General features: G+C 48.7%; 1 protein-coding gene across 1 annotated transcript in view; it reads right to left on the bottom strand.

Moving 5' to 3' along the window:
- Positions 1–245: 245 nt before the first annotated feature.
- LOC115121659 (protocadherin-17-like) overlaps positions 246–24,513 on the bottom strand; it is a 36,518-nt gene continuing 12,250 nt past the window's right edge. The window contains exon 4 of the mRNA XM_065016049.1: positions 246–1,500. Within this exon, the coding sequence (XP_064872121.1) occupies positions 890–1,500 (611 nt within the window). The 3' untranslated portion in view covers positions 246–889. The remainder of the gene's footprint in view (positions 1,501–24,513) is intronic.

The raw sequence follows: 24,513 nt of genomic DNA, 5'->3' as shown, positions 1-24,513 counted from the left end.
TATCAAGTTAACTAGAGTGGGGTCTCGACCGCTATTGTAAATAGTCACGGATCGTTTTGGTGTGTTTGTGGGGTTGCAGCCTTTTCTGACAGTTGATTAAAGCAAGATAAATCATGTCGGTCCTTGAACCACACCTTGGAGAGATAATTATGATCCTCAGGCAGAATAAAGCTTGATAGCTTTAGAGGCACCATTTGTCAAAAAATAATTACATTCTGTGTTCCGCTGTAGCACGTGTGTATACAAATTTAATACAATACACAAGTACAGTAGCTCATATTCACTTGAAAGCTCAGCTTTTTTTGCACATAAACCGACAATAAAATTACAAATACATTTGTAAAAAACGGCTTGATTTTTCAGCAACCTCAAATGGTTTTATGAAAAGGGACCTGGTTTACCAGAGCAGAGACGAATTTAAACGTTTATAAGACACTTCACGTTGTATTTCACTTAAATTATAAATCCAAGCGGATGTTTTTCATACACTACAGTAAGTGAAGACAAAAGCATATCACTTAACAAAAGCAGACAGGACTTAATACCTTAACAGCAGCAATTCGTTCAACAGCCTCACGAAATTGGAGCTTGAATTGTGTAAAACACGGACATCTAAATTGAACAGTATAGCATGAAAACACATAATAGCATGAAAGCAATGATTTTCTTCCCCTTCTAGCTCACAGCAGTCAGAACCACGGACATACATGTTTTTCTTTACATTTAACAACAAACCACAGAATAAAAAAAAGACAGAGCTAATGTCTGATGGTTTTTGGTTTATACAGTACAATGTCTGGAACCTTCCTGGGTGAACATAAATGACCCTTCCGTCATTCATCTGTGACCGCATCACACGGCTCCCAGATGAGGCCCAGATCCTGACCTTTCAGTCCCCAGAGTCCCGCTGGTTTGGACTGACACACTCCATCCCCACACACTCCTGGCTGATGATCCCAGATCTGATCTCAGAGCTGTGGATAAGGCTGTTTGACAGGGACTTGGGCGTGAGGCCGCAAACCATATATGACGGCTCCTCCAATTCCGTATGGGGCGGTGAACATTGGCCATCTGGGGGTCCATAGGCACTGCTGTCTGAGCCCCCCTCCCCGTCCCTCCCCACCTCCTCCCTAGGCCCTTTGGTGTGGGAGTCCAGGGGTGTGTTCCCTTTGGTGGGGCTGCTGGACCCAGAAGAGCACTCCTGCAGCAGGGGACTGCGGGGACGCTGAGACTTGAAGTAGGGTTTGATGTTGGCCACTAGGATGGTGCTGTCCCGCTGCTCCTTGCCGAACGTGCTGAGGGTTTTTCTGGCTGCGCTGCGGTTGAGGCTGCCATAAATCTCTGTCTCAGCCGTGGCCTCCATTCCCACTGGGATGAAAAGGTCGGTGCGATTATCGCCGCTGTCTGCTTGGCCTCCTACACGTAGCTTTGGCATCCAGCATCTGTCAGAATGGCCCAGCGCACGACATTCATCTGTGCAGTGAACAGATCTGCCTTGTCCTATGGAAAGAGTTAAAAAAGTTGCTTTAAAGGACAGCCACTTTACAAAGGAATGGGTGCATTTGAGGTATTATCAAATATTGAAGTTAAATAATAAAATGTAATTCAGAGCTCAATCTCAGCACTAGAGACCCATATGTCCTCCCAAACCTACTCAAATAAAAACTATAGAAGGATGAATAAATCATTTCTAGGGAATTAGTACAACCACTCAAATTTCCAGTCTGTCAGGACTACGACCAAGAGGAAATGTGAATTCAAAATGCATATTAAATCAAAAGAAACTGTTCAATTTGGCAAAACTGCAACATGGATCCCACACATTACAATCCCTGTGCTTTTGAAGGCATATCCAGCAAGGCAGACTAACAACAGATTACAGTCAATCTAGCTAGCACATACAATTCTGAGAACCATCCCAGCTAGCACATACAATTCTGAGAACCATCCCAGCTAGCGCATCACGTTCTGAGAACCATCCCAGCTGGCGCATCACGTTCTGAGAACCATCCCAGCTAGCGCATCACGTTCTGAGAACCATCCCAGCTAGCGCATCACGTTCTGAGAACCATCCCAGCTAGCGCATCACGTTCTGAGAACCATCCCAGCTGGCGCATCATGTTCTGAGAACCATCCCAGCTAGCGCATCACGTTCTGAGAACCATCCCAGCTAGCGCATCACGTTCTGAGAACCATCCCAGCTAGCGCATCACGTTCTGAGAACCATCCCAGCTGGCGCATCATGTTCTGAGAACCATCCCAGCTAGCGCATCACGTTCTGAGAACCATCCCAGCTAGCGCATCACGTTCTGAGAACCATCCCAGCTAGCGCATCACGTTCTGAGAACCATCCCAGCTGGCGCATCACGTTCTGAGAACCATCCCAGCTGGCGCATCACGTTCTGAGAACCATCCCAGCTAGCGCATCACGTTCTGAGAACCATATGTTCCTTAGAGCTTGGTGAGAGCGTGGTTGTCCTATGGTTATTTAGCAAACAACCTTCCCACAACTTTCTGGGAATGTTGCAGGATAGTTGCTTGGCTTTGGAATAATCTCAGCACATTTCATTTCTTTAACAGAACATTTCCTAAAACTTCCAACATGGTTAGATTTAATGTAAATGGTGGAAATGTTCTAGGAATGCTCTCCAACTGGTTTGACATTGGGAATGTTCTCAAATAGTTCAGAGAATGTTAAGAAACAACAATCTTCTATGGGAATTTCAATATTTCAGCATAATGTTTCCTACAGGTTTCCTCATTGTTCTATCTAAAGCCATGTTCTCAAATAGTTCAGAGAACGTTAAGAAACAACTTTCTTCTACAGGAATTTCAGTACTTCAACATAACATTTCCTTCAGGTTTCCTCATGGTTCTATTCATGGTTATCATGGTTATTTAAAAACATATACATTCCATTCTCAGCATCAACAAAACTCTCTCTAACCGCTATCTTGTTAAGTGTGTTCAGGTTAATTGGCATCGCCCACTAATTGGCCACACCGGATCTTAATGAGTGTTTTTTTCTTTGAAATGAGGTCTGTTTGAATAGACTAAAATGAACAGCTTTGTAAGCTTAAAAAACATGTCATCCTAGCTCCATCCTGGTGGTGCAGTGGACTAATTCCATGGACAGAGAACACAAGATTATAGGTTTGAATCTCATACATGTTTTTGGATGATTAATGCCTAAGGAAATGAATTTCCATCTGCGCTTGGAGCTCAAAAGAGTTAACCCAAAATAATCTAGCATTGTTATTAAAATTCTTCATTCTGGGAATGTCTTAAGAAAGTTATAAATATAACCTTCAAAATGGCCTCCTGAGTGGTGCAGCGGTCTACAGCCTTGGGTTTGATCCCAGGCTGTGTCACAGCTGGCCGTGACCAGGATGCGCATGGGGCGACGTACAATTGGCCCAGCATTGTCCGGGTTAGGGGAGGGTTTGGCTGGGGGGGATTTCCTTGGCTCATTGTGCTCTAGTGATTCCTTGTGGCAGGCCGGAGGCAGCAAGCTGACTTCGGTTGTCAGTTGGATGGTGTTTCCTCCAACACATTAGTGTGGCTGGCTTCTGAGTACAGCGAGCAGTGTGTTAAGAAACAGTGCGGCTTGGCATTTCAAGTTTCGGGGGACGCATGACTCTCAACCTTCGCCTCTCCCAAGTCCGTTGGGGAGTTGCAGTGATGAGACAAGATCGTAACTACCAATTGGATATCACGAAAAAGGAGGGGTAAAACCTCAAACCTCAAAACAACCAATATTTCTGATCTCAAGAGTATTAATAAAACTTTCAACGGACCAGAGTAAAACATTCTCAGAACCTCCCTGCAACCTAAAATAAACGTTCCCAGAAGAGGCAAAGTTTTCACTTCCGTTCGCAGAATGTTTAAATAAAATGTACAGTTTTACTGGTCAGGAAATGTATGGCTTTGTTACCAGAACCAATAGGAAACTACAAACTTCTAAGGTACCAAATATACTGCCTGGGAAGTGCAACTTGGCTCTGTCATAACCTCACATGGTCTCTCCTATCATTGCTATGCAGACGACACACAATTAATCTTCTCCTTTCCCCCTTCTGATGACCAGGTGGCGAATCGCATCTCTGCATGTCTGGCAGACATATCAGTGTGGATGACGGATCACCACCTCAAGCTGAACCTCGGCAAGACGGAGCTGCTCTTCCTCCCGGGGAAGGACTGCCCGTTCCATGATCTCGCCATCACGGTTGACAACTCCATTGTATCCTCCTCCCAGAGCGCTAAGAACCTTGGCGTGATCCTGGACAACACCCTGTCGTTCTCAACTAACATCAAGGCGGTGGCCCGTTCCTGTAGGTTCATGCTCTACAACATCCGCAGAGTACGACCCTGCCTCACACAGGAAGCTGCGCAGGTCCTAATCCAGGCACTTGTCATCTCCCGTCTGGATTACTGCAACTCGCTGTTGGCTGGGCTCCTGCCTGTGCCATTAAACCCCTACAACTCATCCAGAACGCCGCAGCCCGTCTGGTGTTCAACCTTCCCAAGTTCTCTCACGTCACCCCGCTCCTCCGCTCCCTCCACTGGCTTCCAGTTGAAGCTCGCATCCGCTACAAGACCATGGTGCTTGCCTACGGAGCTGTGAGGGGAACGGCACCTCAGTACCTCCAGGCTCTGATCAGGCCCTACACCCAAACAAGGGCACTGCGTTCATCCACCTCTGGCCTGCTCGCCTCCCTACCATTGAGGAAGTACAGTTCCCGCTCAGCCCAGTCAAAACTGTTCGCTGCTCTGGCCCCCCAATGGTGGAACAAACTCCCTCACGACGCCAGGACAGCGGAGTCAATCACCACCTTCCGGAGACACCTGAAACCCCACCTCTTTAAGGAATACCTAGGATAGGATAAAGTAATCCTTCCCCCCCCCTTAAAAGATTTAGATGCAGTATTGTAAAGTGGCTGTTCCACTGGATGTCATAAGGTGAAAGCACCAATTTGTAAGTTGCTCTGGATAAGAGCGTCTGCTAAATGACTTAAATGTAAATGTAATTGTTTTTGTCTGCTTTTCATCTCCAGTCAGAGGAAAAACCACACCACTTTTACATATATAAACATACAGTGCCTTGGGAAAGTATTCAGACCCCTGGACTTTTTTCACATTTTGTAACGCTATAGCCTTATTCTAAAATGAATTAAATAAATAAACATCCTCATCAATCTACACACAATACCCCATAATGACAAAGAAAAAACAGGTTTTTAGAAATGTTGGCAAATTTATAAAATAAAAAAAACAGAAATACCCTATTTATATAACTATTCAGAACCTTTGCTATGAGACTCGAAATTGAGCTCAGGTGCATCCTGTTTCCATGAAATCATCCTTGAGATGTTCTACAACTTGACTGGAGTCCACCTATGGTCAATTGAACTGATTGGACGTGATTTGGACAGGATTGTGTCGAGGCACAGATCTGGGGAAGGGTACCAAAACGTTTCCGCAGCATTGACGGTACCCAAGAACACAGTGGCCTCCATCATTCTTAAATGGAAGAAGTTTGGAACCACCAAGACTCTTCCTAGAGCTGGCTGCCCGGCCAAACTGAGCAAATGGGGAAGAAGGGTCAGGGAGGTGACCAAGAACCCGATGGTCACTCTGACAGAGCTCAAGAGTTTCTCTGTGGAGATGGGAGAACCTTCCAGAAGGACAACCATCTCTGCAGCACTCCACCAATCAGGCCTTTATGGTAGAGTGACCAGACGGAAGCCAGCGGCAAGGACTGGGAGACTAGTCAGGATCGAGGAAAAGATGAATGGAGCAAAGTACAGAGAGATCCTTGATGAAAACCTGCTCCAGAGCGCTCAGGACCTCAGTCTGGGGCGAAGGTTCACCTTCCAACAGGACAACGACCCTAAGCACACATCCAAGACAACGCAGGAATGTCCTTGAGTGGCCCAGTCAGAGCCCGGACATGAACCCAATCGAACATCTCTGGAGAGATCTGAAAAAAAAACCTGTCAGAGCTTGAGAGAATCTGCAGAGAAGAATGGGAGAAACTCCCCAAATACAAGTGCCAAGCTTGTAGTGTCATACCCATAAAGACTCGAGCCTGTAAAGCTCAACAAAGTACTGAGTAAAGGATCTGAATACTTATGTAAAAAAAATATATATATATGAATTAGCAAAACATTCTAAAAAACAGTTTTTGCTTTGTCATTATGGGGTATTGTGTGAAGATTGATGAGGGAAAACAATTATTTAATAATTTTTTAAATAAGGCTGTAACGTAACAAAATGTGGAAAAAGTAAAGGGGTCTGAATACCTTCCGAAGGCACTGTATAACAACCACAACATAGGCAGTACGACCAGGAAAGAGACTCATTTAAATGTAGTTTCCCCACTGTAAAGAAACTAGCCTTTGACAATGATGTAGAGAGAGAGGTCTGTGTATTGAAAAGGTTCATGGAAGCATTTGCACAGTTGATATTTTGGACTACAGTTTTTATGACTGTGGTGACAAAAAATCCAGTGTTACATTGCCTTCTCACTATGTGCGTTGAATTCAAATGAGTTCAGACAATTAAGAATTGATATATGGGTTGAGCACCTGTTGAGAGAGGTGCCAACAAGGCATTTTATGTTTATTTTGCAGTGCATATGGAAAGTGGTTAAATATAGGAAACTATCATACCTTGTGATAGTTTATTTTCACAGCTTACAGGCGAAGACTCTCACTTTGCCCGAAACAATAGCTCTTTGTTATCAAAGTTAGTGTGTTTGTGTCAAACGAGTTGCACACCCTTTGCCAAGATTCACCTTTCAGTGGTGGATGGTATGCGGATTTGCCATGTCTCACACAACACAGACCAATGAAACGTTAGGAACTTCCCTTTGTACATACAGATGTAGGATCTTAATTTGACCAGTTTCACACAGTAGGAAAATAATCCTGCAGTAACAGGAAATGAACATTATTATGTGGAATATAGTTAATGGAATTTTTTTTTAATGGGTTGATACATTTTTCGTTAGTGCAAATTAAGTCTGAAATTGTGGAAATTCGAAACTTTAGAAGCATTTTTATAACTCAAATACACATTAGCATTTCCTGTGACGCAGGATTTATTTTAGCGACAACAGAGTGGTCAAATTAAGAGAGAACAGCTGTACTGTAACTATTCCTAAAGACAATGTGGGGGATCTTACAAAACATAGCCAGAGTAGACATCTGGCTGTGTTTTGCCATGTACCTGCCCGAGTCAGGATAATTAAAATCTCTGAAAGCACCATCGAGTTCCAAGACTAATCATCTTTAATGGGTCTACAATTGCAGGCGTGTGCCTTGTGGATGCTTGTTAAAAGCCAGAGACACAGAGAAGCCATTTAAAGGGATCACAAGTGTGGTGGTATTACGTCTAAGCTGAAGGGGGGGGGGGATGTTTTCAAAGACAAAGAACCTGCCTGGTCGTGGTAAATAGAAAAAGCCTAGCAACAGAGACGCCCGGTACACACGCAGCTAGAGGCTCCTGGAGACAGGACATACTTCGAAGGGAGGACAGCTATTGGTGCATGCATCGCCTGTATCAAAGCCGAGAGGAGTCTACCATAAAGGTGAAAATACACACAAAAAAAAGCAATACTCAATCCACCCTGTTGTTAGGGCTTGTGGTGACTTTGTACTAAGTTGAAACTATTATTCCAGGCCATATGATCCTCCTGTCCAGTTAAAGGACAGATCAACCTACACCTCACTACGAGGGCAATTTGGGCCTATAGAGCAAATACATCATACCAGAAACCGATTGCCCCAGAGGAGAAAACTGTCTGCAAACTGCAGGTCAATTCAATATAAAACTGACCAACAGTAACCATTCAGTGTAACAATTAGTTTAGCTTTAAAACAACATATTGTACAACCAAAGACACAACTCTGAGTACATCAGAAAAAAAATCCATAACACAAGCTATTCATATTAAATGCATTGTACCTGTTATTTGCAATTATCTTATCTCACTAAATGCAGGTCTATAAATGAATTGACATTACAGTCAAGTAAGCATCTGTGCTGTGTGTCAATTCCCTTTCTGAACATATGAAACATCTCTTTCAATATCGTTCCATTTGATTGGTCTTTGGACAGGGTCTGGAGAATAACATTCAGAAATATGTGCTCCAGAAAGGTAGGGTTGAATTTACACATCCCACAGAGAGACTGGCCCTGCCGTTTCCCCTGACAACACACACACACACACACACACACACACACACACACACACACACACACACACACACACACACACACACACACACACACACACACACACACACACACACACACACATCCCCCTGGCAACCATTTCTGTCCTCCTGGGCATACCACAAACACACAGCTCATAGCAATGGAGTGGAAAGTAGCCCACCTGATGACCTCAGTACTGTCCAAATGATGACCACAGTACTGTCAGGGACCTGATGACCACAGTACTGTCCACCTGATGACCACAGTACTGTCCACCTGATGACCACAGTACTGTCCAGGGACCTGATGACCATAGTACTGTCCACCTGATGACCTCAGTATTGTCCACCTGATGACAACAGTACTGTCCACCTGATGACAACAGAACTGTCCAATTGATGACCACAGTACTGTCCAACTGATGACAACAGAACTGTCCAACTGATGACCACAGTACTGTCCAGGGACCTGATGACCACAGTACTGTCCAGGGACCTGATGGCCACAGTACTGTCCACCTGATGACCACAGTACTGTCCAGGGACCTGATGACCACAGTACTGTCCAGGGACCTGATGACAACAGGACTGTCCACCTGATGACAACAGTACTGTCCAGGGAACTGATGACAACAGTATTTTGTGGGCTATACTCAGCCTTGTCTCAGGATGGTAAGTTGGTGGTTGAAGATATCCCTCTAGTGGTGTGGGGGCTGTGCTTTGGCAAAGTGGGTGGGGTTATAACCTGACTGTTTGGCCCTGTCCGGGGGTATCATCGGATGGGGCCACAGTGTCTCCTGACCCCTCCTGTCTCAGCCTCCAGTATTTATGCTGCAGTAGTTTATGTGTCGGGGGGCTAGGGTCAGTCTGTTATATCTGGAGTATTTATCCGGTGTCCTGTGTGAATTTAAGTATGCTCTCTTTAATTCTCTCTTTCTCTCTTACTTTCTTTCTCTCTCTCGGAGGACCTGAGCCCTAGGACCATGCCTAAGGACTACCTGGCATGATGACTGCTCGCTGTCCCCAGTCCACCTAGCCGCGATGCTGCTCCAGTTTCAACTGTTCTGCCTGCGGCTATGGAACCCTGACCTGTTCACCGGACGTGCTACCTGTCCCAGACCTGCTGTTTTCAACTCTCTAGAGACAGCAGGAGTGGTAGAGACACTCTCAATGACCGGCAATGAAAAGCCAACTGTCATTTATTCCTCTCCTTCACTGCAGCCGAGGTGAGTAAGACATTTAAACGTGTTAACCCTCGCAAGGCTGCAGGCCCAGACGGCATCCCCAGCCGCGCCCTCAGAGCATGCGCAGACCAGCTGGCCGGTGTGTTTACGGACATATTCAATCAATCCCTATACCAGTCTGCTGTTCCCACATGCTTCAAGAGGGCCACCATTGTTCCTGTTCCCAAGAAAGCTAAGGTAACTGAGCTAAACGACTACCGCCCCGTAGCACTCACTTCCGTCATCATGAAGTGCTTTGAGAGACTAGTCAAGGACCATATCACCTCCACCCTACCTGACACCCTAGACCCACTCCAATTTGCTTACCGCCCAAATAGGTCCACAGACGATGCAATCTCAACCACACTGCACACTGCCCTAACCCACCTGGACAAGAGGAATACCTATGTGAGAATGCTGTTCATCGACTACAGCTCGGCATTCAACACCATAGTACCCTCCAAGCTCGTCATCAAGCTCGAGACCCTGGGTCTCGACCCCGCCCTGTGCAACTGGGTACTGGACTTCCTGACGGGCCGCCCCAGGTGGTGAGGGTAGGCAACAACATCTCCTCCCCGCTGATCCTCAACACGGGGCCCCACAGGGTGCGTTCTGAGCCCTCTCCTGTACTCCCTGTTCACCCACGACTGCGTGGCCACGCACGCCTCCAACTCAATCATCAAGTTTGCGGACGACACAACAGTGGTAGGCTTGATTACCAACAACGACGAGACGGCCTACAGGGAGGAGGTGAGGGCCCTCGGAGTGTGGTGTCAGGAAAATAACCTCACACTCAACGTCAACAAAACTAAGGAGATGATTGTGGACTTCAGGAAACAGCAGAGGAACACCCCCTATCCACATCGATGGAACAGTAGTGGAGAGGGTAGCAAGTTTTAAGTTCCTCGGCATACACATCACAGACAAACTGAATTGGTCCACTCACACTGACAGCGTCGTGAAGAAGAAGCGTAGCAGCGCCTCTTCAACCTCAGGAGGCTGAAGAAATTCGGCTTGTCACCAAAAGCACTCACAAACTTCTACAGATGCACAATCGAGAGCATCCTGGCGGGCTGTATCACCGCCTGGTACGGCAACTGCTCCGCCCTCAAACGTAAGGCTCTCCAGAGGGTAGTGAGGTCTGCACAACGCATCACCGGGGGCAAACTACCTGCCCTCCAGGACACCTACACCACCCGATGTTACAGGAAGGCCATAAAGATCATCAAGGACATCAACCACCCGAACCACTGCCTGTTCACCCCGCTATCATCCAGAAGGCGAGGTCAGTACAGGTGCATCAAAGCTGGGACCGAGAGACTGAAAAACAGCTTCTATCTCAAGGCCATCAGACTGTTAAACAGCCACCACTAACATTGAGTGGCTGTTGCCAACACACTGTCATTGACACTGACCCAACTCCAGCCACTTTAATAATGGGAATTGATGGGAAATGATGTAAATATATCACTAGCCACTTTAAACAATGCTACCTTATATAATGTTACTTACCCTACATTATTCATCTCATATGCATACGTATATCCTGTACCCTACATCATCGACTGCATCCTTATGTAATACATGTATCACTAGCCACTTTAACTATGCCACTTTGTTTACTTTGTCTACATACTCATCTCATATGTATATACCTTACTCGATACCATCTACTGTATGCTGCACTGTACCATCACTCATTCATATATCCTTATGTACATATTCTTTATCCCCTTACACTGTGTATAAGACAGTAGTTTTGGAATTGTTAGTTAGATTACTTGTTGGTTATCACTGCATTGTCGGAACTAGAAGCACAAGCATTTCGCTACACTCGCATTAACATCTGCTAACCATGTGTATGTGACAAATAAAATTTGATTTGATTTGATTTGAGTTGCTGACTTGCTGGACCCTCAACAACTACTGGGATTATTATTATTTGACCATGCAGGTCAGTTATGAACATTTGAACATCTTGGCCATGTTCTGTTATAATCTCCACCCGGCACAGCCAGAAGAGGACTGGCCACCCCTCATAGCCTGGTTGCTCTCTAGGTTTCTTCCTAGGTTCTGGCCTTTCTAGGGAGTTTTTCCAAGCCACCGTGCTTCTACACCTGCATTGCTTGCTGATTGTGGTTTTAGGCTGGGATTCTGTACAGCACTAAGAAGGGCTATATAAATTTGATTTGATACTGTCCAGGGACCTGATGACCACAGTACTGTCCACCTGATGACAACAGTACTGTCCACCTGATGACAACAGTACTGTCCAGGGACCTGATGACAACAGTACTGTCCAGGGACCAGATGACCTCAGGACTGTCCACCTGATGACAACAGTACTGTCCACCTGATGACCACAGAACTGTCCAGGGACCTGATGACCACAGTACTGTCCACCTGATGACCACAGTACTGTCCACCTGATGACAACAGTACTGTCCAGGGACCTGATGACAACAGTACTGTCCACCTGATGACCACAGTACTGTCCAGGGACCTGATGACCACAGTACTGTCCAGGGACCTGATGACCACAGTACTGTCCACCTGATGACCACAGTACTGTCAACCTAATGACAACAGTACTGTCCACCTGATGACCACAGTACTGTCCAGGGACCTGATGACCACAGTACTGTCCAGGGACCTGATGACAACAGTACTGTCCAGGGAACTGATGACCACAGTACTGTCCACCTGATGACGACAGTACTGTCCAGGGACCTGATGACAACAGTACTGTCCACCTGATGACAACAGTACTGTCCACCTGATGACAACAGTACTGTCCAGGGAACTGATGACCACAGCACTGTCCAGGGACCTGATGACAACAGTACTGTCCACCTGATGACAACAGTACTGTCCACCTGATGACCACAGCACTGTCCAGGGACCTGATGACAACAGTACTGTCCACCTGATGACCACAGTACTGTCCAACTGATGACCACAGTACTGTCCACCTGATGACCACAGTACTGTCCACCTGATGACCATAGTACTGCCCAGGGACCTGATGACAACAGGACTGTCCAGGGACCTGATGACAACAGTACTGTCTACCTGATGACCACAGTACTGTCCAGGGACCTGATGACCACAGTACTGTCCAGGGACCTGATGACAACAGTACTGTCCACCTGATGACCACAGTACTGTCCAGGGAACTGATGACAACAGGACTGTCCAGGGACCTGATGACAACAGTACTGTCCAGGGAACTGATGACCACAGTACTGTCCAGGGACCTGATGACAACAGGACTGTCCAGGGACCTGATGACAACAGTACTGTCCACCTGATGACAACAGTACTGTCCACCTGATGACCACAGTACTGTCCAGGGACCTGATGACCTCAGTACTGTCCACCTGATGACAACAGTACTGTCCACCTGATGACCACAGTACTGTCCACCTGATGACAACAGTACTGTCCACCTGATAACCTCAGGACTGTCCACCTGATGACAACAGTACTGCCCACCTGATGACAACAGTACTGTCCACCTGATGACCTCAGGACTGTCCACCTGATGACCACAGTACTGTCCACCTGATGACCTCAGTACTGTCCACCTGATGACCACAGTACTGTCCACCTGATGACCTCAGTACTGTCCACCTGATGACCACAGTACTGTCCACCTGATGACCTCAGTACTGTCCACCTGATGACAACAGTACTGTCCACCTGATGACCACAGTACTGTCCACCTGATGACCACAGTACTGTCCAGGGACCTGATGACCACAGCACTGTCCAGGGACCTGATGACCACAGTACTGTCCACCTGATGACAACAGTACTGTCCACCTGATGACCACAGTACTGTCCAGGGACCTGATGACCACAGTACTGTCCACCTGATGACCACAGTATTGTCCACCTGATGACCACAGTACTGTCCACCTGATGACCATAGTACTGCCCAGGGACCTGATGACAACAGGACTGTCCAGGGACCTGATGACAACAGTACTGTCTACCTGATGACCACAGTACTGTCCAGGGACCTGATGACAACAGTACTGTCCACCTGATGACCACAGTACAGTCCATTTAACTGATGACAACAGGACTGTCCAGGGACCTGATGACAACAGTACTGTCCAGGGAACTGATGACCACAGTACTGTCCAGGGACCTGATGACAACAGGACTGTCCAGGGACCTGATGACAACAGTACTGTCCACCTGATGACAACAGTACTGTCCACCTGATGACCACAGTACTGTCCAGGGACCTGATGACCTCAGTACTGTCCACCTGATGACAACAGTACTGTCCACCTGATGACCACAGTACTGTCCACCTGATGACAAAAGTACTGTCCACCTGATAACCTCAGGACTGTCCACCTGATGACAACAGTACTGTCCACCTGATGACAACAGTACTGTCCACCTGATGACCTCAGGACTGTCCACCTGATGACCACAGTACTGTCCACCTGATGACCTCAGTACTGTCCACCTGATGACCACAGTACTGTCCACCTGATGACCTCAGTACTGTCCACCTGATGACAACAGTACTGTCCACCTGATGACCACAGTACTGTCCAGGGACCTGATGACCACAGCACTGTCCAGGGACCTGATGACCACAGTACTGTCCACCTGATGACAACAGTACTGTCCACCTGATGACCACAGTACTGTCCAGGGACCTGATGACCACAGTACTGTCCACCTGATGACCACAGTGTTGTCCACCTGATGACCACAGTATTGTCCACCTGATGACCACAGTACTGTCCACCTGATGACCACAGTACTGTCCAGGGACCTGATGACCACAGCACTGTCCAGGGAACTGATGACCACAGTACTGTCCACCTGATGACCACAGTATTGTCCACCTGATGACCTCAGGACTGTCCACCTGATGACCACGGTACTGTCCACCTGATGACCTCAGTACTGTCCACCTGATGACCACAGTACTGTCCACCTGATGACCTCAGTACTGTCCACCTGATGACCACAGTACTGTCCAGGGACCTGATGACCACAGTACTGTCCACCTGATGACCTCAGTACTGTCCACCTGATGACCACAGTACTGTCCAGGGACCTGATGACCACAGTACTGTCCACCTGATGACAACAGTACTGTCCACCTGATGACAACAGTACTGTCCACCTGATGACCACAGTACTGTCCACCTGATGACCACAGTACTGTCCACCTGATGACAACAGTACTGTCCACCTGATGATAACAGTACTGTCCACCTGATGACCTCAGTACTGTCCAGGGACCTGATGACCACAGCACTGTCCAGGGACCTGATGACCACAGCACTGTCCAGGGACCTGATGACCACAGTACTGTCCACCTGATGACCACAGTACTGTCCAGGGACCTGATGACCACAGTACTGTCCACCTGATGACCACAGTATTGTCCACATGATGACCACAGTATTGTCCACCTGATGACCACAGTACTGTCCACCTGATGATAACAGTATTGTCCTGGGACCTGATGACCACAGTACTGTCCACCTGATGACCACACTACTGTCCAGGGACCTGATGACCACAGCACTGTCCACCTGATGACCACAGTACTGTCCAGGGACCTGATGACCACAGCACTGTCCACCTGATGACCACAGTACTGTCCAGGGACCTGATGACCACAGTACTGTCCACCTGATGACCACAGCACTGTCCAGGGACCTGATGACCACAGTACTGTCCACCTGATGACCTCAGTACTGTCCACCTGATGACCACAGTATTGTCCACCTGATGACCTCAGTACTGTCCACCTGATGACCACAGTACTGTCCACCTGATGACAACAGTACTGTCCATCTGATGACCTCAGGACTGTCCACCTGATGACCACAGTACTGTCCACCTGATGACCTCAGTACTGTCCACCTGATGACAACAGTACTGTCCACCTGATGACCACAGTACTGTCCAGGGACCTGATGACCACAGTACTGTCCACCTGATGACCACAGTATTGTCCACCTGATGACCACAGTACTGTCCACCTGATGACCATAGTACTGCCCAGGGACCTGATGACAACAGGACTGTCCAGGGACCTGATGACAACAGTACTGTCTACCTGATGACCACAGTACTGTCCAGGGACCTGATGACAACAGTACTGTCCACCTGATGACCACAGTACAGTCCATTTAACTGATGACAACAGGACTGTCCAGGGACCTGATGACAACAGTACTGTCCAGGGAACTGATGACCACAGTACTGTCCAGGGACCTGATGACAACAGGACTGTCCAGGGACCTGATGACAACAGTACTGTCCACCTGATGACAACAGTACTGTCCACCTGATGACCACAGTACTGTCCAGGGACCTGATGACCTCAGTACTGTCCACCTGATGACAACAGTACTGTCCACCTGATGACCACAGTACTGTCCACCTGATGACAAAAGTACTGTCCACCTGATAACCTCAGGACTGTCCACCTGATGACAACAGTACTGTCCACCTGATGACAACAGTACTGTCCACCTGATGACCTCAGGACTGTCCACCTGATGACCACAGTACTGTCCACCTGATGACCTCAGTACTGTCCACCTGATGACCACAGTACTGTCCACCTGATGACCTCAGTACTGTCCACCTGATGACCACAGTACTGTCCACCTGATGACCTCAGTACTGTCCACCTGATGACAACAGTACTGTCCACCTGATGACCACAGTACTGTCCAGGGACCTGATGACCACAGCACTGTCCAGGGACCTGATGACCACAGTACTGTCCACCTGATGACAACAGTACTGTCCACCTGATGACCACAGTACTGTCCAGGGACCTGATGACCACAGTACTGTCCACCTGATGACCACAGTGTTGTCCACCTGATGACCACAGTATTGTCCACCTGATGACCACAGTACTGTCCACCTGATGACCACAGTACTGTCCATGGACCTGATGACCACAGCACTGTCCAGGTAACTGATGACCACAGTACTGTCCACCTGATGACCACAGTATTGTCCACCTGATGACCTCAGGACTGTCCACCTGATGACCACGGTACTGTCCACCTGATGACCTCAGTACTGTCCACCTGATGACCACAGTACTGTCCACCTGATGACCTCAGTACTGTCCACCTGATGACCACAGTACTGTCCAGGGACCTGATGACCACAGTACTGTCCACCTGATGACCTCAGTACTGTCCACCTGATGACCACAGTACTGTCCAGGGACCTGATGACCACAGTACTGTCCACCTGATGACAACAGTACTGTCCACCTGATGACAACAGTACTGTCCACCTGATGACCACAGTACTGTCCACCTGATGACCACAGTACTGTCCACCTGATGACAACAGTACTGTCCACCTGATGATAACAGTACTGTCCACCTGATGACCTCAGTACTGTCCAGGGACCCTGATGACCACAGCACTGTCCAGGGACCTGATGACCACAGCACTGTCCAGGGACCTGATGACCACAGTACTGTCCACCTGATGACCACAGTACTGTCCAGGGACCTGATGACCACAGTACTGTCCACCTGATGACCACAGTATTGTCCACATGATGACCACAGTATTGTCCACCTGATGACCACAGTACTGTCCACCTGATGATAACAGTATTGTCCTGGGACCTGATGACCACAGTACTGTCCACCTGATGACCACACTACTGTCCAGGGACCTGATGACCACAGCACTGTCCACCTGATGACCACAGTACTGTCCAGGGACCTGATGACCACAGCACTGTCCACCTGATGACCACAGTACTGTCCAGGGACCTGATGACCACAGTACTGTCCACCTGATGACCTCAGTACTGTCCACCTGATGACCACAGTATTGTCCACCTGATGACCTCAGTACTGTCCACCTGATGACCACAGTACTGTCCACCTGATGACAACAGTACTGTCCATCTGATGACCTCAGGACTGTCCACCTGATGACCACAGTACTGTCCACCTGATGACCTCAGTACTGTCCACCTGATGACAACAGTACTGTCCACCTGATGACCACAGTACTGTCCACCTGATGACAACAGTACTGTCCATCTGATGACCTCAGGACTGTCCACCTGATGACCACAGTACTGTCCACCTGATGACTACAGTATTGTCCACCTGATGACCTCAGTACTGTCCACCTGATGACCACAGTACTGTCCACCTGATGATAACAGTATTGTCCTGGGACCTGATGACCACAGTACTGCCCACCTGATGACCACAGTACTGTCCACCTGATGACCTCAGTACTGTCCACCTGATGACCTCAGTACTGTCCACCTGATGATAACAGTATTGTCCACCTGATGACCTCAGTACTGTCCACCTGATGACCACAGTACTGTCCACCTGATGATAACAGTATTGTCCACCTGATGACCTCAGTACTGTCCACCTGATGACCACAGTACTGTCCACCTGATGACCACAGTACTGTCCACCTGATGACCACAGTACTGTCCACCTGATGACAACAGTACTGTCCACCTGATAACCTCAGGACTGTCCACCTGATGACAACAGTACTGTCCACCTGATGACAACAGTACTGTCCACCTGATGACCTCAGGACTGTCCACCTGATGACCACAGTACTGTCCACCTGATGACCTCAGTACTGTCCACCTGATGACCACAGTACTGTCCAGGGACCTGATGACCACAGCACTGTCCAGGGAACTGATGACCACAGTACTGTCCACCTGATGACCACAGTATTGTCCACCTGATGACCTCAGTACTGTCCACCTGATGACCACAGTACTGTCCACCTGATGACAACAGTACTGTCCACCTGATGACCTCAGGACTGTCCACCTGATGACCACGGTACTGTCCACCTGATGACCTCAGTACTGTCCACCTGATGACCACAGTACTGTCCACCTGATGACCTCAGTACTGTCCACCTGATGACCACAGTACTGTCCAGGGACCTGATGACCACAGTACTGTCCACCTGATGACAACAGTACTGTCCACCTGATGACAACAGTACTGTCCACCTGATGACAACAGTACTGTCCACCTGATGACCACAGTACTGTCCACCTGATGACCACAGTACTGTCCACCTGATGACAACAGTACTGTCCACCTGATGATAACAGTACTGTCCACCTGATGACCTCAGTACTGTCCAGGGACCTGATGACCACAGCACTGTCCAGGGACCTGATGACCACAGCACTGTCCAGGGACCTGATGACCACAGTACTGTCCACCTGATGACCACAGTACTGTCCAGGGACCTGATGACCACAGTACTGTCCACCTGATGACCACAGTATTGTCCAATATGATGACCACAGTATTGTCCACCTGATGACCACAGTACTGTCCACCTGATGATAACAGTATTGTCCTGGGACCTGATGACCACAGTACTGTCCACCTGATGACCACACTACTGTCCAGGGACCTGATGACCACAGCACTGTCCACCTGATGACCACAGTACTGTCCAGGGACCTGATGACCACAGCACTGTCCACCTGATGACAACAGTACTGTCCATCTGATGACCTCAGGACTGTCCACCTGATGACCACAGTACTGTCCACCTGATGACCTCAGTACTGTCCACCTGATGACAACAGTACTGTCCACCTGATGACCACAGTACTGTCCACCTGATGACAACAGTACTGTCCATCTGATGACCTCAGGACTGTCCACCTGATGACCACAGTACTGTCCACCTGATGACCTCAGTACTGTCCACCTGATGACCACAGTATTGTCCACCTGATGACCTCAGTACTGTCCACCTGATGACCACAGTACTGTCCACCTGATGATAACAGTATTGTCCTGGGACCTGATGACCACAGCACTGCCCACCTGATGACCACAGTACTGTCCACCTGATGACCACAGTACTGTCCACCTGATGACCTCAGTACTGTCCACCTGATGATAACAGTATTGTCCACCTGATGACCTCAGTACTGTCCACCTGATGACCACAGTACTGTCCACCTGATGATAACAGTATTGTCCACCTGATGACCTCAGTACTGTCCACCTGATGACCACAGTACTGTCCACCTGATGACCACAGTACTGTCCACCTGATGATAACAGTATTGTCCTGGGACCTGATGACCACAGTACTGTCCACCTGATGACCACACTACTGTCCAGGGACCTGATGACCACAGCACTGTCCACCTGATGACCACAGTACTGTCCAGGGACCTGATGACCACAGCACTGTCCACCTGATGACCACAGTACTGTCCAGGGACCTGATGACCACAGTACTGTCCACCTGATGACCACAGCACTGTCCAGGGACCTGATGACCACAGTACTGTCCACCTGATGACCTCAGTACTGTCCACCTGATGACCACAGTATTGTCCACCTGAAGACCTCAGTACTGTCCACCTGATGACCACAGTACTGTCCACCTGATGACCTCAGTACTGTCCACCTGATGACAACAGTACTGTCCACCTGATGACCACAGTACTGTCCACCTGATGACAACAGTACTGTCCATCTGATGACCTCAGGACTGTCCACCTGATGACCACAGTACTGTCCACCTGATGACCTCAGTACTGTCCACCTGATGACCACAGTATTGTCCACCTGATGACCTCAGTACTGTCCACCTGATGACAACAGTACTGTCCATCTGATGACCTCAGGACTGTCCACCTGATGACCACAGTACTGTCCACCTGATGACCACAGTACTGTCCACCTGATGACAACAGTACTGTCCATCTGATGACCTCAGGACTGTCCACCTGATGACCACAGTACTGTCCACCTGATGACCTCAGTACTGTCCACCTGATGACCACAGTATTGTCCACCTGATGACCTCAGTACTGTCCACCTGATGACCACAGTACTGTCCACCTGATGATAACAGTATTGTCCTGGGACCTGATGACCACAGTACTGCCCACCTGATGACCACAGTACTGTCCACCTGATGACCACAGTACTGTCCACCTGATGACCTCAGTACTGTCCACCTGATGATAACAGTATTGTCCACCTGATGACCTCAGTACTGTCCACCTGATGACCACAGTACTGTCCACCTGATGACCACAGTACTGTCCACCTGATGATAACAGTATTGTCCACCTGATGACCTCAGTACTGTCCACCTGATGACCACAGTACTGTCCACCTGTTGATAACAGTATTGTCCACCTGATGACCTCAGTACTGTCCACCTGATGACCACAGTACTGTCCACCTGATGACCTCAGTACTGTCCACCTGATGATAACAGTATTGTCCTGGGACCTGATGACCACAGCACTGTCCAGGGACCTGATGACCACAGTACTGTCCAGGGACCTGATGACCACAGTACTGTCCACCTGATGACCACAGTATTGTCCACCTGATGACCACAGTACTGTCCACCTGATGATAACAGTATTGTCCTGGGACCTGATTACCACAGTACTGTCCACCTGATGAACACACTACTGTCCAGCGACCTGATGACCACAGTACTGTCCACCTGATGACCACAGTACTGTCCAGGGACCTGATGACCACAGTACTGTCCACCTGATGACCACAGTACTGTCCAGGGACCTGATGACCACAGCACTGTCCACCTGATGATAACAGTATTGTCCTGGGACCTGATGACCACAGTACTGCCCACCTGATGACCACAGTACTGTCCAGGGAACTGATGACCACAGTACTGTCCACCTGATGACCACAGTACTGTCCACCTGATGACCACAGTACTGTCCACCTGATGACAACAGTACTGTCCACCTGATGACAACAGTACTGTCCAGGGACCTGATGACCACAGTATTGTCCACCTGATGACCACAGTACTGTCCACCTGATGACAACAGTACTGTCCACCTGATGATAACAGTATTGTCCAGGGACCTGATGACCACAGTATTGTCCACCTGATGACCACAGTACTGTCCACCTGATGACAACAGTACTGTCCATCTGATGACCTCAGGACTGTCCACCTGATGACCACAGTACTGTCCACCTGATGACCTCAGTACTGTCCACCTGATGACCACAGTATTGTCCACCTGATGACCTCAGTACTGTCCACCTGATGACCACAGTACTGTCCACCTGATGATAACAGTATTGTCCTGGGACCTGATGACCACAGCACTGCCCACCTGATGACCACAGTACTGTCCACCTGATGACCACAGTACTGTCCACCTGATGACCTCAGTACTGTCCACCTGATGATAACAGTATTGTCCACCTGATGACCTCAGTACTGTCCACCTGATGACCACAGTACTGTCCACCTGATGATAACAGTATTGTCCACCTGATGACCTCAGTACTGTCCACCTGATGACCACAGTACTGTCCACCTGATGACCACAGTACTGTCCACCTGATGATAACAGTATTGTCCTGGGACCTGATGACCACAGTACTGTCCACCTGATGACCACACTACTGTCCAGGGACCTGATGACCACAGCACTGTCCACCTGATGACCACAGTACTGTCCAGGGACCTGATGACCACAGCACTGTCCACCTGATGACCACAGTACTGTCCAGGGACCTGATGACCACAGTACTGTCCAGCTGATGACCACAGCACTGTCCAGGGACCTGATGACCACAGTACTGTCCACCTGATGACCTCAGTACTGTCCACCTGATGACCACAGTATTGTCCACCTGAAGACCTCAGTACTGTCCACCTGATGACCACAGTACTGTCCACCTGATGACCTCAGTACTGTCCACCTGATGACAACAGTACTGTCCACCTGATGACCACAGTACTGTCCACCTGATGACAACAGTACTGTCCATCTGATGACCTCAGGACTGTCCACCTGATGACCACAGTACTGTCCACCTGATGACCTCAGTACTGTCCACCTGATGACCACAGTATTGTCCACCTGATGACCTCAGTACTGTCCACCTGATGACAACAGTACTGTCCATCTGATGACCTCAGGACTGTCCACCTGATGACCACAGTACTGTCCACCTGATGACCACAGTACTGTCCACCTGATGACAACAGTACTGTCCATCTGATGACCTCAGGACTGTCCACCTGATGACCACAGTACTGTCCACCTGATGACCTCAGTACTGTCCACCTGATGACCACAGTATTGTCCACCTGATGACCTCAGTACTGTCCACCTGATGACCACAGTACTGTCCACCTGATGATAACAGTATTGTCCTGGGACCTGATGACCACAGTACTGCCCACCTGATGACCACAGTACTGTCCACCTGATGACCACAGTACTGTCCACCTGATGACCTCAGTACTGTCCACCTGATGATAACAGTATTGTCCACCTGATGACCTCAGTACTGTCCACCTGATGACCACAGTACTGTCCACCTGATGACCACAGTACTGTCACCTGATGATAACAGTATTGTCCACCTGATGACCTCAGTACTGTCCACCTGATGACCACAGTACTGTCCACCTGTTGATAACAGTATTGTCCACCTGATGACCTCAGTACTGTCCACCTGATGACCACAGTACTGTCCACCTGATGACCTCAGTACTGTCCACCTGATGATAACAGTATTGTCCTGGGACCTGATGACCACAGCACTGTCCAGGGACCTGATGACCACAGTACTGTCCAGGGACCTGATGACCACAGTACTGTCCACCTGATGACCACAGTATTGTCCACCTGATGACCACAGTACTGTCCACCTGATGATAACAGTATTGTCCTGGGACCTGATTACCACAGTACTGTCCACCTGATGAACACACTACTGTCCAGCGACCTGATGACCACAGTACTGTCCACCTGATGACCACAGTACTGTCCAGGGACCTGATGACCACAGTACTGTCCACCTGATGACCACAGTACTGTCCAGGGACCTGATGACCACAGCACTGTCCACCTGATGATAACAGTATTGTCCTGGGACCTGATGACCACAGTACTGCCCACCTGATGACCACAGTACTGTCCAGGGAACTGATGACCACAGTACTGTCCACCTGATGACCACAGTACTGTCCACCTGATGACCACAGTACTGTCCACCTGATGACAACAGTACTGTCCACCTGATGACAACAGTACTGTCCAGGGACCTGATGACCACAGTATTGTCCACCTGATGACCACAGTACTGTCCACCTGATGACAACAGTACTGTCCACCTGATGATAACAGTATTGTCCAGGGACCTGATGACCACAGTATTGTCCACCTGATGACCACAGTACTGTCCACCTGATGACCACAGTACTGTCCACCTGATGATAACAGTATTGTCCACCTGATGACCTCAGTACTGTCCACCTGATGACCACAGTACTGTCCACCTGATGACCACAGTACTGTCCACCTGATGATAACAGTATTGTCCACCTGATGACCACAGTACTGTCCACCTAATGATAACAGTATTGTCCTGGGACCTGATGACCACAGTACTGTCCAGGGACCTGATGACCACAGTACAGTCCACCTGATGACCACAGTACTGTCCACCTGATGACCACAGTACTGTCCAGGGACCTGATGACCACAGCACTGTCCAGGGACCTGATGAACACAGTACTGTCCACCTGATGACCACAGTACTGTCCACCTGATGACCACAGTACTGTCCACCTGATGACAACAGTACTGTCCACCTGATGACCACAGTATTGTCCACCTGATGACCACAGTACTGTCCACCTGATGACAACAGTATTGTCCTGGGACCTGATGACCACAGCACTGTCCAGGGACCTGATGACCACAGCACTGTCCAGGGACCTGATGACCACAGTACTGTCCACCTGATGACCACAGTACTGTCCACCTGATGACCACAGTACTGTCCACCTGATGACAACAGTACTGTCCACCTGATGACCTCAGTACTGTCCACCTGATGATAACAGTATTGTCCACCTGATGACCACAGCACTGTCCTGGGACCTGATGACCACAGTACTGTCCACCTGATAATAACAGTATTGTCCTGGGACCTGATGACCACAGTACTGTCCACCTGATGACCACAGTACTGTCCACCTGATGA

The sequence above is a fragment of the Oncorhynchus nerka genome, linkage group LG3, assembly GCF_034236695.1.
Source record: "Oncorhynchus nerka isolate Pitt River linkage group LG3, Oner_Uvic_2.0, whole genome shotgun sequence".
Classification (NCBI taxonomy): Eukaryota; Metazoa; Chordata; class Actinopteri; order Salmoniformes; family Salmonidae; genus Oncorhynchus; species Oncorhynchus nerka.
Note: the sequence above shows the minus strand (reverse complement) of the source record. Positions and strands in the feature narration are given on the sequence as shown.